Source organism: Lolium perenne, chromosome 2 (genome assembly GCF_019359855.2).
Source record: "Lolium perenne isolate Kyuss_39 chromosome 2, Kyuss_2.0, whole genome shotgun sequence".
NCBI classification, from domain to species: Eukaryota; Viridiplantae; Streptophyta; class Magnoliopsida; order Poales; family Poaceae; genus Lolium; species Lolium perenne.
The window spans coordinates 1071653-1087151 of NC_067245.2; the positions used below are offsets into that span (position 1 = coordinate 1071653).

At 52.3% G+C, this 15499-nt stretch overlaps 1 protein-coding gene across 1 annotated transcript; it reads left to right on the top strand.

The window, feature by feature from the left end:
* The first annotated feature begins 7693 nt into the window (after positions 1-7693).
* Positions 7694-13886, top strand: LOC127330894 (uncharacterized). Its single transcript, XM_051356966.2, has 4 exons — positions 7694-8064; positions 12936-13128; positions 13229-13426; positions 13514-13886. The coding sequence occupies exons 1-4, from the start codon at positions 7754-7756 to the stop codon at positions 13751-13753; spliced, it is 942 nt and encodes a 313-aa protein (XP_051212926.1). The 5' UTR covers positions 7694-7753; the 3' UTR covers positions 13754-13886.
* The last annotated feature ends 1613 nt before the right edge of the window (positions 13887-15499 follow it).

The following is a 15499-nucleotide window of genomic DNA, read 5'->3' on the forward strand; positions in this document are numbered from 1 at the left end:
GCCGTTTTCTCTTCTGGACGCGCAATGTCAAGTGGCGGTTGGACTTCCACGCCGCAATCAATTGCATCGTATCCCGCGGGTGCTCCGGCCTTCATAAGGTGACCGGCATAGTCCCTGTCATCGCCCACACCACCGACACCTCCGCTCCCACCCTCACCTCCTCGCATCGCCGCATCCATGGGGAAGAAGAAGCACGACTCCGAGGCGTTCGACAACGGCGTCAAGAAGGAGAAACGGCTAAGCAGAGTGCCGCTCCCCGTCGATATGGGGCGGGTGCTGCACGCAAACTGGGTGACGTGCAACCATTTGGGGGACGTCCACGTGCCTGGTGGCGGCTGGCGACTCAGCTGCAGCCAGGTGCCTGTCCCACCGATGCCCGTCACGAGCTAGAGAAGAGAGCCGAGATCCGATGCAGGCGGCGGTAACTGCCGCCAGACCTCCGCGACGATCCCGCCTTCGTCGTGGAATCCAATCAATGGCACACCTGGCGCCAGGCCGAGGAGGATCCGACGAGGAAATCGAGAAGCTCGGCGTCCTCGTGTCGTAGGTGGACCGACCGGTGCAGCCGCCGCTGCCCCGGCAGGCCACAGACATCATGCCGCTAGGCCTCACGGAGGACGATGCCCTATAATAGGCGCTGCAGAACTCGACCCCGCATCCGCCGCTGCCTCAACCTCCGCCGTTCAACCCGTGGGCTCCTCCACCTCCAGCACTGGTAACACCGGGGTATTGCCAACTGGTCGTAGCAGATACTGGACTTTGTCGTGATTGACGAGGAGGAGGAGGAGTAGGCTGGAGTAGCAGGCGGCGTATGCATCTTTTAGTATTTATATTTTTTATTTTCCTTTATTCACTATGTAAATTATGTTTATTAAGTTGAAAGAATGCAAAACCAAAAAAAAAATTATGTCATACCGCTGGGTGCACCCCGACGCAAACGGATGCGCAGTCGATTTCGACCGTTATTTTCCTTTATTCACTATGTAAATTATGTTTATTAAGTTGAAAGAATGCAAAACCAAAAAAAATTGTCCTACCGCCGCTGGGTGCACCTCCTATACAAGGACGCGGGATTAATTTTCACCATTTCAACCGACGCAAATAGACCCGCGCGACCACATCGAATGTCCGATATGTTTCAGCTCATTGGAGATGTCCTTGTGCGCTAGGCTCAAATTGGCATGACCGCATGAGTGTAGTCCGTGTGTCTCGTGCACTTCCGTCTGCTGCTGCTGCGCGTGCATAACCAATACCAATGTCATCGTATATTGTAGCAGAGTATGTATAATAGTTGAATTCCCTTTTATTTATTTTTTGTACTTGTTTTCGTGGGTCGAAGGGTTGGTTTACGTGAGCAAGGGCGCGGCCCATGGGTACGAGCTAGACGTAAATCGCGAGCGGGCGCAAGCTACGGTGACTTACCACGGTCGCATAGCAAACTAATAGTAAAGATAAGTTGAAAGAATGCAAAACCAAAAAAAAAATTGTCCTACCGCCGCTGGGTACAGGTACACCTCCTATGCAAACGGACGCGCGATTAATTTTCACCATTTCAACCGACGCAAATAGACCCGCGCGACCACATCGAATGTCCGATATGTTTCAGCTCATTGGAGATGTCCTTGTGCGGTAGGCTCAAATTGGCATGACCGCATGAGTGTAGTCCGTGTGTCTCGTGCACTTCCGTCTGCTGCCGCTGCGCGTGCATAACCAATACCAATGTCATCGTATATTGTAGCAGAGTATGTATAATAGTTTTTTTTTGAGGGGTGAGTATGTATAATAGTTGAATTCCCTTTTATTTATTTTTTGTACTTGTTTTCGTGGGCCGAAGGGTTGGTTTACGTGAGCAAGGGCGTGGCCCATGGGTGCGAGCTAGACGTGAATCGCGAGCGAGCGCAAGCTATGGTGACTTACCACGGTCGCATAGCAAACTAATAGTAAAGATAGCTAAGTGCCCGAGGGTTGCTGCGTCTCTGTGAGACATTGTTTTTTTCACCTGCCTCCTCCGGCGGTCTTCGCTTTCGTATCTGCGCCGCAACCTTCGCTATCAATAACGCCGTTTTCTCTTCCACGCCGCAATAAATTGCATCGTATCCCGCGCGTGCTCCGGCCTTTATAAGGTGACCGGCATAGCCCCTGTCATCGCCCACACCACCGACACCTCCGCTCCCACCCTCACCTCCTCGCATCGCTGCATCCATGGGGAAGAAGAAGCATGACTCCGAGGCGTTAGACAACAGCGTCAAGAAGGAGACACGGCTAAGCAGAGTGCCGCTACCCGTCGATATGGGGCGGGTGCTGCACGCAAACTGGGTGACGTGCAACCGTTGGGGGACGTCCACGTGCCTGGTTGCGGCTGGCGACTCAGCTGCCACCAGGTGCCTGTCCCACCGATGCCCGTCGCGACCTAGATAGGAGCGCCGAGATCCGATGCAGGCGGCGGTAACTGCCGCCAGACCTCCGCGACGATCCCGCCTTCGTCGTGGAATCCAATCAATCGCACACCTGGCGAGACCGAGGAGGATCCGACGAGGAAATCGAGAAGCTCGGCGTCCTCGTGTCTTAGGTGGACCGACCGGTGCAGCCGCCGCTGCCCCGGCACGCCACAGACATCATGCCGCTAGGCCTCACGGTGGACGATGCCCTACAATAGGCGCTGCAGAACTCGACCCCGCATCTGCCGCCGCCTCAACCTCCGCCGTTCAACCTGTGGGCTCCTCCACCTCCACCACCGGCAGCAGCGGGGTATTGCCAACTGGTCGTAGCAGATACTGGACTCTGTCGTGATTGACGAGGAGGAAGAGGAGTAGGCTGGAGTAGCAGGCGGCGTATGCATCTTTTAGTATTTATATTTTTTATTTTCTTTATTCACTATGTAAATTATGTCCTGCCCGCTGGGTGCACCCCGACGCAAACGGACGCGCAGTCAATTTCGACCGTTATTTTCCTTTATTCACTATGTAAATTATGTTTATTAAGTTGAAAGAATGCAAAACCAAAAAAAAATGTCCTACCGCTACTGGGTGCACCTCCGATGCAAACGGACGCGCGATCGATTTTGACCATTTCAACCGATCGCAAATGACCCGCGCGCCCACATTGAATGTCCGATATGTTTCAGCTCGTTGGAGATGTCCTTGTGCGCTAGGCTCAAATTGGCATGACCGCATGATGTAGTCCGTGTGTCTCGTGCACTTCCGTCTGCTGCCGCTGCACGTGCATAACCAATACCAATGTCATCGTATATTGTAGCAGAGTATGTATAATAGTCAAATTTCCTTTTTTTTTTGTACGTATTTTCGTGGGCCGAAGGGTTGGTTTACGTGAGCAAGGGCGCGGCCCATGGATGCGAGCTAGACGTGAATCGCGAGCGGGCGCAAGCTAAGGTGACTTACCACGATCGCATAGCAAACTACTAGTAATAGTAAATATGTTAGGTGTGTAAATGAATAGGGGCAAGGTGAGAAGGTTTTTTGTTAGCCAGAAATTTGCGCTTATGCATCGAAACGGAACTACGGAAGTAGCCAAGATGACTCCAAACAATTTGAGCATGGTGTAATATTTAACTCTGAGATGACTTGAAAATCTGGCATGACCGAATAAAATAAACACTAGTCAGAAATCCAAGCACGGGATTTGCGGGGATTGGGTTGGCAGTTATTGCGCCTTGGGTTCATTATTCCATTCGTTTTATCAGCGAGTAAGAGTATCTCCACTCTCGCATTCCCAAACCATTCCTCAAAGAAATTTATGGCAAGAATAAAAAGATGTTTCCAGCGTGTCCGCTAAAGGCTCTTTTTATCCGACGCGACTCGATATGGTGTCCGACGCTCCGAGCCCATCCCCATCCCACATGGGACGCTCCGGGCACGGTATAATGCATTTCTCCATGGAGTCTTGGAAGAAGAGGTATATATGCGACAACCCTGGTTTTGTTGATCCAGCTTGTCCTGATCATTTGTGCCGCCTTGTCAAGGCTCTTTATGGTCTTAAGTATGCTCCTCCTACGTATCATGCACGTCTTGGCTCTGCTCTTCGTTCTTATGGGTTTATCCCATCTACAGCTGACACGCCACTGTTTCTCCTTCAGCGACCATGGTCACTATATATGTATTTGCTAGTGTATGTTGATGACATCATGGTTGTCAGTTTGTCTATTTCTGCTGCTGATCGTCTGGTGTCCACCTTGAGTGGTGATTTCGCTATCAAAAATCTGGGGAAAGTACATTTCTTCCTTGGTCTGGAGGTTGCGCACACAGTTGTTGGATTGATGCTTACTCGGCAAAAATATTCTCTAAATTTACCTAGGCATGCCGGTATGCTCAAGTGAAAGACAACCACTACTCCTATGTCTGCTACCGATAAACCGTCTGCTGTTGATGGTGATCCTCTCTATGGTGATAATGTCACTGAGTAGCGTAGTATTGTTGGTGGTCTACAATATTTGACAATCATGTCCTGATATTTCCTATGCAGTAAACCTTGTTTGTCAGTATCTCCATGCACCTCGCGAGTGTCATTGGACTGTTATTAAGCGCATTCTGCGCTATATTCTTTACACAACCACTTATGTTTTGTATCTTCATCCCGCTCATTTAGGGGTTCTTTCTGCATTCCCGGATGCGGACTGGGCTGATAGTCCAGATGACAGGCGATCCACAGGGAATATGCGGTCTTCCTTGGACCTAATCTGATCTCCTGGAGTGCTCGCAAACAAGCAATAATATCTCGTAGTAGTACTGAAGCTGAGTACAAAGCAGTGAGCAATGCCACAACTGAGCTCATTTGGATCCAGTCTTTGCTTCAAGAGCTAGGGGTCTCTCAGGATCAGCAACATGTTCTTTGGTGTGATAACATCGGTGCTACATAGCTTTCTTCGAACCTGGTATTTCATGCCCGAAAGAAATATATCGAAGTTGACTATCACTTTGTTAGGGAACGTCTCACACAGAAGTTACTCCAAATCAAGTTTATTCCTTTCAAGGATCAACTTGCTGACATCTTCAGAAAGCCATTGCTCCTACCTCAGTTTGAGGGTTGTCGACAATCTTAATCTTCTGAAGTCTTTAGAGCATGGTTAATATTGAGGGAGGGTGTTAGACTTAATGTATAATTAGCTTCTGTACGTATTTGCATTCTCTGTATTGTACTTGTACACGATGATGGACCCAAATCAATCCCGTGTTTTACGGCTACTACTAAGCCAATAGTAGCAGCCTGCCCAAAATGAGGCACGGGGAAATTTCACATTTGCCACACTTTTTTTGCACTTTGTATATTTTCCGCATCATGTGTCACTCACATGTGGTGGTCATAGGGCAAATATGCAATAAAAATGTGGCAAATGTGCAAATATTCCGCAGAGACACACGTGACCGGTATGGAGATAGCAGTCACTTTCCCCATTGGCGCGTGTTGCAGGTACTTTCTGGACCCGAGTACATCAAGGGCCCACATACTAGTCGTGCGCTACTCTCCGCTACGGTACCATTACGCGCGTACCAGTCGCGTGCGCATTTTTGGCTCAGGGCATCTCCAACGGGGCGACGCAAACAGATGCTGAGCGATCGTTTGTTTCCGCGCGGACGAAAAATGCGCTTGCACCCTACTCTAGTGGGGCGATGCATAGTGTCCGGGCCTTCCACAGAGACGGAAATGTGGTGCAAATATGCGGCGCGTTTGCGTCTCTGCGGACGCTGCGCGGTCGCGCCGAGCGTCGTCTCGCTTCTCCCACGGGCCTGCCTGGTAGCGATCCTGGCTCGAGCCGACGCGAATGTAAGCACAACAACTGCCTGGAAGGGCAATCGTCGGAGTGGAAACCGTGTCGATTGACGCGTGAACCGCCGGAATGGAGCGCCGAACCGCCACGGAAGAGCAACCTCAGTCCTCTTCGCTATATGCAATGCCATTAATCCCACTCAATAAGACCCCTGCGTCTGCGCTTAGGATCTCCAACCGGCCTGCCATTCATCGCAAGCCATAATCAACCTATCTTTGCCATCGGACACCGATAGCGAGGGGAAGTCGCCGAGATGGCGCCATTGGTGGGATAGAGCTGCCACGCCAAGCAGCTCTAGCTCCCACCGACGGACGACGAGGAGGAGAAGGGGGAGGCCGTCCCTGACGATGGGCAGGATCAGGAGGAGGGGTCTTCATCGACGATGGCCAGGATGAGGAGGGGCGCTGTTGGCCACGATGGCCAGGACGTGGAGGAGGAAAAGGAAGAAGATGAAGATGCAAGGTGGACACGGCTGGAGGCGAAGGAGGCGTCCGAGGCGATCTCGAACACTACCTATGATAATAAATCCAAAGGAAAGGTCGAAAAAATGATTCAATCTGACTTTAACCAAAATAGCAATCCAAATAACTAAATACTCGAGGCCAAGCCTAAACCACGAACTTCTTCTTGCTTCGGATCGTCTTCCTTCTTTCCAAACTCTGTGAGATTAGCGTCTCTATCTTCCGCTCTACCCTCTCCTGGCGCTCCATCAACACATCCTTAGGAGCTTCATGAAGGACAAGGGTCTCTTGAATTGGTAGGCGTCTCCCTCACTCGCAGCCCATGCCTCATCTTAACTTTACTCTTTTCTTTGTCTCAACGGCTTCACTCACATGATGAGAGATAAGACTGATCATTATCTACGGCTGGTGCTGCTTCTATCTCTCAAAAGACTCGGGATCCCTATGCTCTAGGGTTTGAGCTCGGAATAAGGCCGCTCTGCTCTTTCTTAAAAAAGTGGGTTACTGATTGAACAGAACTAGTAGCGGCGGTGGCAAAGAAGGAGGCAAGGGCCCGGACGAGGGCGCAGGCGCAACATTCCGTTCACGGATGACGACGAAGACCCCAATGACCACTCGTCGGAGGGGGACTCAAGCTCGTCGAACGCGTCGATAGCCAGTACCTCTTCCCAGGAGGTGACGAGCAGGAAGCGCCTCCGTGAGGATGACTAGGCGGGGCCTTTAAAGAAGAAGTAGCTAATTTAAAAGTTAGTTTAAACTTATCTTTTCGTAATTTGTATGTTTAATTTGTTCGAACATGTTGCACTAATTTCAAAATATCGATTCTACCTAGAAATGTGAATATCTCAATCGTGTCTACAAGAAATCTATGATATCACTCTCATTCTAGCGGAATAGAAATCTCTTCCTCTTCCTCTTCACATGCCGGCCTCGCCGGACGAAATATGTCGGGCCGCTCGGGTTGCCCCTCGACGCAAACAGACAATTTAAGCTTAGGACCATTTCGACGTTCGCGAGCCGACGCAAACGGATGCGCGCGGACAATTTGAGCGTCTGAAATGCGTCGGCCCATTGGAGATGTCCTAATGGCTGCTAGTAATACCGGTCGCGTGTATTTAGACTTGTGCGCTGCCAATGAGCGGCCCCTATAGGGTTTTTCCTAGTGCTAGCTAGTTTCTAAATGTTGTATAGTTATCATTAATTTGTGTGGTCGTATGCGTAGTATGTGTAGGGTGTAATTGACCGACGAGGTATGGGGTGTCTTGGTAGTTGTAGTCCGTCCTGACAAATGAGATCTGAAGCAACATGGCGTTGTATATGTTGACATTGGTGGTACAAAAAAGAAACAATATATACGGCTGTTTGAAGGAAGCATCCGATGTAGTAGTAGGGCCATGTGAGTAGGAACTATGGCAACCTTTGCAAATCACTATATATTGGCCCTCCCGTTCAAGACCATCAACTCCACAGCATAAGCTTCCCCATTTTTGTTGTAGCTAGCTAGCAAGCCATGGCCACCGCACAAGCGAACCCTTCCTACTACCAGCGCTCCCGTGTTACCCAGCAGATAGAGCAGACCGAGCATACCTTCAAGCTGTACATGTACCAGTACTTCCAGCCAGGAAACAACAACCAGAGGGTGCTGCTGGTTTCTGGAGCTCCCAATGCTTTCGGTAACATCACTGCGCTTGACTGGACCATACATGATGCTCAAAGCCCCACGTCGAAGATCGTCGCGCGCGCGCAGGGCATGGCCCTTGGGTCCGAACTATCGGCCATTCGTTATTTCATCTGCACCAACATTAACTTCACCGATGAGAGGTTTCACTTCACTTTTTTTCGTTAATTACATCTCAATATATGCCAATTTTCTCTAACTACTTTGTTGTTCGATTGAGGACATATATAGCTCTGGATTTATATTGTCCGGTTTGTGACCAGGGAGTACGTTATGGTTCTTGGATTTGAGGTTTATATCGTGCCTAGGATGTGCTCTTCGGCCAATGAATCGCCGGCCGGTGGGAGCCATGCCGTTGGCTATTGGGGACAAGGGTAACGAGTTAGAAGAGATAGCTGAGATAGGAAATATGATTCTTTATTGATTGCCTCTAAGCCAGCCGTGGCTGCCTCTTTAGGGCATCTCCAGCGGCGCGACGCATTTTAATGTCCGCGAGCGTCCGTTTACGTCGCGTTGCGGACGCAAAAATGACCGTTTTTGTCCGCGCGTTCGTTTGCGTCTGGGGTCTGCTCCAGCGGGGCGACGCATTTAATTTTTTTTTTTCCTTTTTTCCCTCTTCTCCATTTAAACATAGTTTCAAATATAACATTTTGAAACATGATTTTACACAAACTAACACATAGTTTGGAACATGGTTTACACAAACTAACACATAGTTTGAACCATGGTTGATACAAATATAAAATTTTAAAAAATAGAAGCCAGTTCTGTTGATTTCCGTATGTTCGCTGCCAAGAAAGAACATTCAAGGGCACCCAGTCACCCAAACTGGAAAATCCAGCGGGATGAGATGGTGCCCTTGTTGGTTCTACCGATGAAGCGAACATCCAGAAACCTCGACTACTGGCTTCGTCTGGCCCGTAGCCAGATTCGCTGCAAAGAAAGAACACTGAACGTTCTAACTATCGGTGTCGGAGCCGGAGTCGTCGGTGTGGTAGTGCCTGCGGCAGGCTGTGTCGTCGAACACCTTGACGATCATCTCGCCATCCCCCTCGTAGAGGAAGGTGAGCTGGCAGCCGGGCTCGAGGTCGAGGTCACGGGCGAACTTGTCCCACCCCGTGTGCAAGTACATCTTGCCCTGCCCGTCGAACAGGACCTCCACGGGCCAGCGGCAGAAGTTGCAGCTGGCCTCCCGTAGCTGCAAGTGCGCCGGCTCGACGCCGTCGACGAACTCGGCGAACTTGTCCGGTAGCCGCTTGATGGCGAGTGGGTCGTTGTTGATGCGAAGGAGGAACTCGAAGCAGCGCTCCTCCTGCGAGGACGAGGAGGGCGCAGGCGACGGCGAGCGTGGGGCCGTAGCTGCTCCACCACGGCGGCCCCTGCCCCGGCCACGGGGGCGCCCAGGGCCGCGGCCTCGACCGCCTCGCCGGCCACTAGGACCGGCCATGGACTTCCTCGCTGGCTTGGTTGCGTCGCAGGAACACCTAGGCGGCGCTACGGTCGAGCTTTGTGGTGGCTAGCTAGGGTTTCTTTGGAGGAGTGGATGAGGAAGAAGAACGCGCGCCCCCTTTATATAGGCCGGCGGCATGCGGTGGCCGCGGGACGCGTGGCGTCGCCATTAACCTGGTTGGTGGAGGTGGGCGGCCGCTCGGCAGCCGAGGCATCGTCGCCATGAAAGTGGCGCAGTGTGCCGAAGCGATGCAGCGACGCAGCTTTGCAGTCGCAGGCGCGTTTGAGAAGACGCATCGACGCAGGGTCGCTGCCAGGCGTGCCAGCCGAAACGTCCGCCAGGCACGAGCAGGCGTTTCCGGACGTCCGCGGAGACGCAAACCTGGCGCATATTTGGGCCAGGTTTGCGTCTCCGCGGACGGCCCGGTCACTTTACGTCGCCCCGCTGGAACAGGCCCCAGGCGCATTTCCGGTCACGGCGGACGAAAACGGTCGCTGAGCGCGTCCGTTTGCGTCGCGCCGCTGGAGATGCCCTTAAGTAGCAGAAGCCTTACACGTGACTTGAGTTGGAACCTAGCGCAATTCAGACTCTTGCCTAACCTATCCAAATAACAAATGAATCTTTCCCCTAGGAATCTATTATAAGAGCAAATTTAATAGTATAATGAGGTGTTGACTATAAGATAGTGCTATGTTGCTAACATGCATAATACGGAGTAGTAAGATATAAGATATATTATTTTTATGGGTATATGGTTCACCTCTCACTATCACAAAGTGGAATCAATCCTAGGAGCATTTCCACTCGTTGGCACTCCTCAGACCGAAATCCGCCGCTATTTAACGTCGGATGATGAAACTTTCGATCTTGGGAGGCACAGTTACCTAGCGGTGAGCCCGGGGCAACCCGGCGAAAGCGGCGATATATTTGAAAGTTGGCCTACCCGCTACAAAAATAGGCTAGATGTTTGGCGATCATCGCCCACAAGCTTGGCGATCATCGCCCACAAAAAGAGGTAGAAGTTTAGCGATCATATTACACACACGGCAATTAAATAGCAGTCGCCTCGGCCTCCTCCAGTGGGAAGACGGGATCCTCATCGATGGCGGCGATCTCCTCGGCGTTTGCCACGGTGGGCTCATCATCGGCGATGATGAACGATGACGGGCTCCTCCTCCGGTGGCGATGGCGTTGCGATAGTGCTTGGTGTGGAGGTATCCGGGGTAGAGATCAGCGTCGGCGTGGGCGAGGAAGCAGCGGCGGCCGGTTCGCCCTCCACGAGCTGGTTGGGAATGATGTCACGCTGCGCCGCATACCACGCCTGCACCTTCTCGTCTATGACCTCCGGGTTCGCTGCCATGAGAAACACCCAGTCTGTGTTCCTCTTATTTGTCGTGGTGGTGGCCTTGAGCAGGTCGATCCGCACGCTCTGGTTCTTCAATATCATCTACCAGCTTGCGTCGAACTTCTCGGCTCGTGCTACGGTGTGTGTCCTGGCGTCGGTCATGCACTTCTCCAAGCAAGCCTGAAGACGCTCGGTCGGCGGGCCCATGAGCTTCGCCGCCTTGGCTGCCTTCTGGCCGAGTTCCTGGCGGCCTTCCGCCGCACCACGCACTGGCGCCATTGGGTTGTACACGCCGCCCTTGGCGAGCGCCACGCGCGTGTCAGCCCACTTCTTGCAGGTCTCGATGCGAGTGAAAACATTGAGGAAATTGAACTCAACATTCTTGTTGTCATCCCATAACATCTGGTATGTCTGAACCATCTGTAAAAATAGGATGAAACTCGTCGGCAACAAGACCTTCAGGCCGAACTAGTCGAGTAGAAAGGTGTACCTTCCGATCCATGCCAGCGCTGCTCTCTGGATGGCGTTTGATCTCGTCTTGTATGCCATGCCACTTGCTGCAAGCGTCCTGAACGATGCCCCAGTGGTTGCCCATGGCCTTGGAGCCGCGGTCCACGTGTATTGGTCGGAAGTAGGGGTCGATGAACTTCCGCTCGTCGAACGCCGTCTTCACCTGCCACCAGTAGGTCTTCGAGTACTGGTTGGCGCCGGTCACGGTGCCAATGCTGATATCCTTCCACGCCTCTGCCAAGCAGTCGTCCTCATTGGTTGTGGATTAGACACGTACCTCGGTGGGCATCGTGGGAGCCGCCGTGTTCTTCCTCTTACCCTTGGCCTTGGTCGCCGCTAGCGCCTTCGCCGGATCGACCTCCTTGACCTCATGGTCCCCTTCTTCACCAGCGCCACGGCCATGCGTGTCGTCTACCCCATCTTCGAGGTCGGTGCCACAACCAATGTAGTAGCATGCGCCCGCCGCAGAGCCTGGCGCGATGATGTTGTGCATGATTGAGTCGCATTGCATTCCAGCGAGCGCTCTCCCGCCGGGTGGGTAGGACAAGCTTGCCCACACGCTTGACCCGAAGGGTAGAGGGCCCCGGTGGACGGTCGGAGAGTCCGCAAAGATGAGCTCGTCCAGGCTGCCGCGCGCGGCGAAGCCCTCGTGGTCCAACGACGGTGATGAGGACAACCTCGAGCGCGGCGTCAGGTGGCCGTAGGGTTCCTGGAACATGGCCGGAGAAGAAGGTGAGAAGTCGGCCGTAGAGCCCAATCCCATATTCCACCCGTGAGGATACTGGCCGACGTAGATCGACGGGAGGCCAATCTGCGCCCTTGCCAACGCAACGTTCCTGTCGGTTACAGTCGCCGCTTCTTCCTCCACCTTTGCCGCCTCGTCGGCTTTCCTAAGATTGAGCTTCTGCAGTCGTTTCTTCCGGCCTTGGGTTTCAGCCCTCCTCCGGTGGACGTCCATGTTCCACTCGGCGTTGCTCATGTCGTCCGTCTTCTGCTTCTGCTTCCGCGGCTTGTGCTGCTTGCGTTCGGCGGCGATGGCGATGGTCGCGCGAGGGCCGACGAACTTTTTGGGCACCATGGTGTGGAGCTTGGGGAAAATGGCGGGGTCTTGGGAGAAAACACCGCGGTCGGGGGGATATGGCGGCAAGAAATGGAGGGAAGGTGAAAAGGTGGAGGGAAATCTACCTTCTGTCACCGACAGGACGGTCCCACGCCCTTTTCTCCTCCATCTAGTGGTCGTAGGTGCCCCCCGACGCCCTGGGTTCAGCCTGCGATCGCCGAATGTAATTTTGGCCCAATCCGACGAAAATTAAACTTCTGGAGACACGACTAGAGGAAATTAGTAGATCCAACGCTAAATTTCGACTTGGGGAGTGGGTGCTGGAGGGAAGAGTGGAGATGCTCTAACTAGACACAGGTCAAAGGGCAACATGCCTTTTCTTGTAGCCTAACATGTCACATGTTTGGCCTTGCGCCTTGTGAAGGAAATACCGTCCCACATAAATGTGCATTTTTTTCACTGCATGTATCTTAATTTTGCGGTTGCTATAACTACCTCTGAATAGACGTCTTAAATTTGTTTAAATATGAATATATCTATACGCAATTTAGTGTTTAGATATATTCAAATTTAGATAAATTCTATACATCTATTTATAGACGGAGGGAGTATTATTTTGTTTCTATTACCTTCATTGATTATTATTCAGGTTTAAGGGGTCCAGCCTTAAGATACTCGGAAGCTTCATAGATAGCGACGACGACGAATGGGCAATCGTTGGTGGAAGCGGAGAGTTTTCGTACGCACAGGGTGCGGTGAAATACAAAGTACTCCAGAGCAGCAACGGTACGATTGTGAGGGAGCTTAATATCCGTGTGCTGTGCCAGAACATGCCACCACCGGTCAGTCTACAAAACTGCCCTAATTATATATACAGGATAACATGTCACCACATTTTTTTTGTAATCACTCATGTCGTTAATTTGATCTTGTATACAAAAGTCTGCACATAAGGATGTGCCTGCCGTGGGCGGGGATGGAGGGGATGAGTTTGACGTCAAAGAGGCACCCCAGCGTCTAGAGAGTGTGACAATCAAAAGCGGCGAAACAATCGATTCGATTGCGTTCACCTACACCGATAACGCTGGTAAGAAGCAAACATCGGGTCCATGGGGTGGTAAAGGCGGAGACGAGAAAACGGTGAGTGTGCAATAATCCTCCCTCAGCTCCTTGGGCAGTAATTTAGCTACTAGCTATTTGAGGTTTTTAATCATTCATTCTTTGCAGATCACGTTTGCTCCTGCAGAGACCCTGATCAGGGTTGACGGAACAACCAATTACTTTCAAGGAAAAGTGGCCGTGACCTCGCTTACCTTTGTCACCAACCTGACCACATATGAGACTCTGGGAAAGGGAAAGGACACGGGCGTTGAGTTCACCTTGCCTAGTACCGAAGGTGGAAATGTCGCGGCCTTCTTTGGGCGCGCTGGTTCTTTTCTCCACGCGCTTGGTGTGTACACAGCCTAATAATCTCTTGAAGATTACTACCGCTACGAGTGTCCTTCATTCCCTCCAAGAACCTAATTATTATTGTGTCACGCGACGCCTTCTTTACTGGCTTTCCAAATGTTTCAACAGTAAGAATACGGACACTAGTGATTTCCTCATCTAATTGAGTACCTTGTTGTTTTAGTATGCAATTTCATCCCTCTATCTGGATTTGACACTACTTTTTTTATATGTTTTCATCTACAACTAATAAAACACCAAACTAAAACTTCACTACGTCCACCCAAGAAAGTGTACACAGAAAATTTGTGTGGAACGAGGGAACTTCCTCAGGATGTTGCGCCTCTCGTGATTTCTGGACGATTCTATCGTGTCCGACCCGAGGTATTGTTCATGACGGGATCTCCTCGATTCTCGTCCATGGCGGGCTAGAGCGGAGTGGAGTGCTCCTCCACGCGTCGCGCGAGCATCTCCTCTCGCCACTTGCCTCCAGTACAGCACCAAGCTCACCCACCTCGTGCTCCCCGCCGATAGCTAGGTTCCTCCCAAAATCCAGGGCAAATCGAAGGCTGATGCTGGCGTTCTGTGCGGATGAGGAGGGAAAAGAGGCCGGGGAGAGGTCGCAGTGGGAGGAGTTTGGTGCCGGAGTTGGGGTGGGGGAGATGGGACCTTGCGAAGGCGCTATGGGTGCGGATTTTGGATCGGAAATGGAGAGGCCGAGGCAGACGCGCGGCAAGGTGTCTGGCGGCGAGGCGTCCGAGGAAGGAGCAGCTTCATCGACTAGGCGCAGATGCTTCAGCTTTTGCGCTGGATCTTTTGCGCCAGTCGCCATTGATTCCGAGCTCGTCAACCTCGGTGGAGCTGCGGGGATCGACGGGCCAAGCGATGCCGGAGTCTCGTGCGCCCGCGGTGGTGATAATGGCGCTGCAGGCGCCGATTCAGGGGCGGAAACCTAGTCCAAAGACTAACAAGGTAAGGGACTTGATCCTGCGGGATCTAGAGCGATACGACGCAGAGCGCTGTTGGGGACAAGGAGAAGATGCCGAGGCGGAGAGGTCCTCCGAGGAGAGCTTCGTCCCCGTTCTCACGCTCCAGCTTGGTGTCTCGAAGAGGGTTTTACGCCTCATGGAGCCTCACTTGGGAGTAGCCTCCTCGAGTGATGCTTCAAAGTAGCCATGATGGGCCCAACAACCATAGGTCCATGGCACCCTAGTTGCCAGGGATCTCACAGTATCCCCTGGGCACTTGTCCCATACGTGGCCGTTGATGGCCATGAAGGGGCAAGTGGCCAACCGTTGCTGGCACGAATCTCTTCGTGTGGGTCTGTCGGTCAGAGCAGTTGGTTGCATCTGAGATGTGCATACCAAACGGTAGAAGATCTCCCACCGTTGGTTTGAAAACTGTGGCGTGACAAGACACGATCTTGTGGTTGCGCGCAGAGTTGTTGAGGCGCGTGGCGCCTCTCGGTTATTAATGCGTGGTGATTGAAGCGCTAGCACCCTCCTCGGCCCGGGTATAAGGAGGGGAGAAGGTTCGTCGCCTTCCCCACTCTTCACTCTTCTTCTTCCTCTCCCTACCACCAGATGGCGCCAAGGAGGTCTTCAATCTCCATGAAGGGCAAGGCTCCCGCCGCGCCGGAGCTCGTAGATCCTGTGGTGAAGAGACCACGAGGCCGCCCTCCCGGGAGTGGGAAGCGTGGCAGTCGAGGCGGAGGCAGAGCCGGCCGTGTTGGAGAGGCATCGTCATCAGCGCCCGCAGGGATGA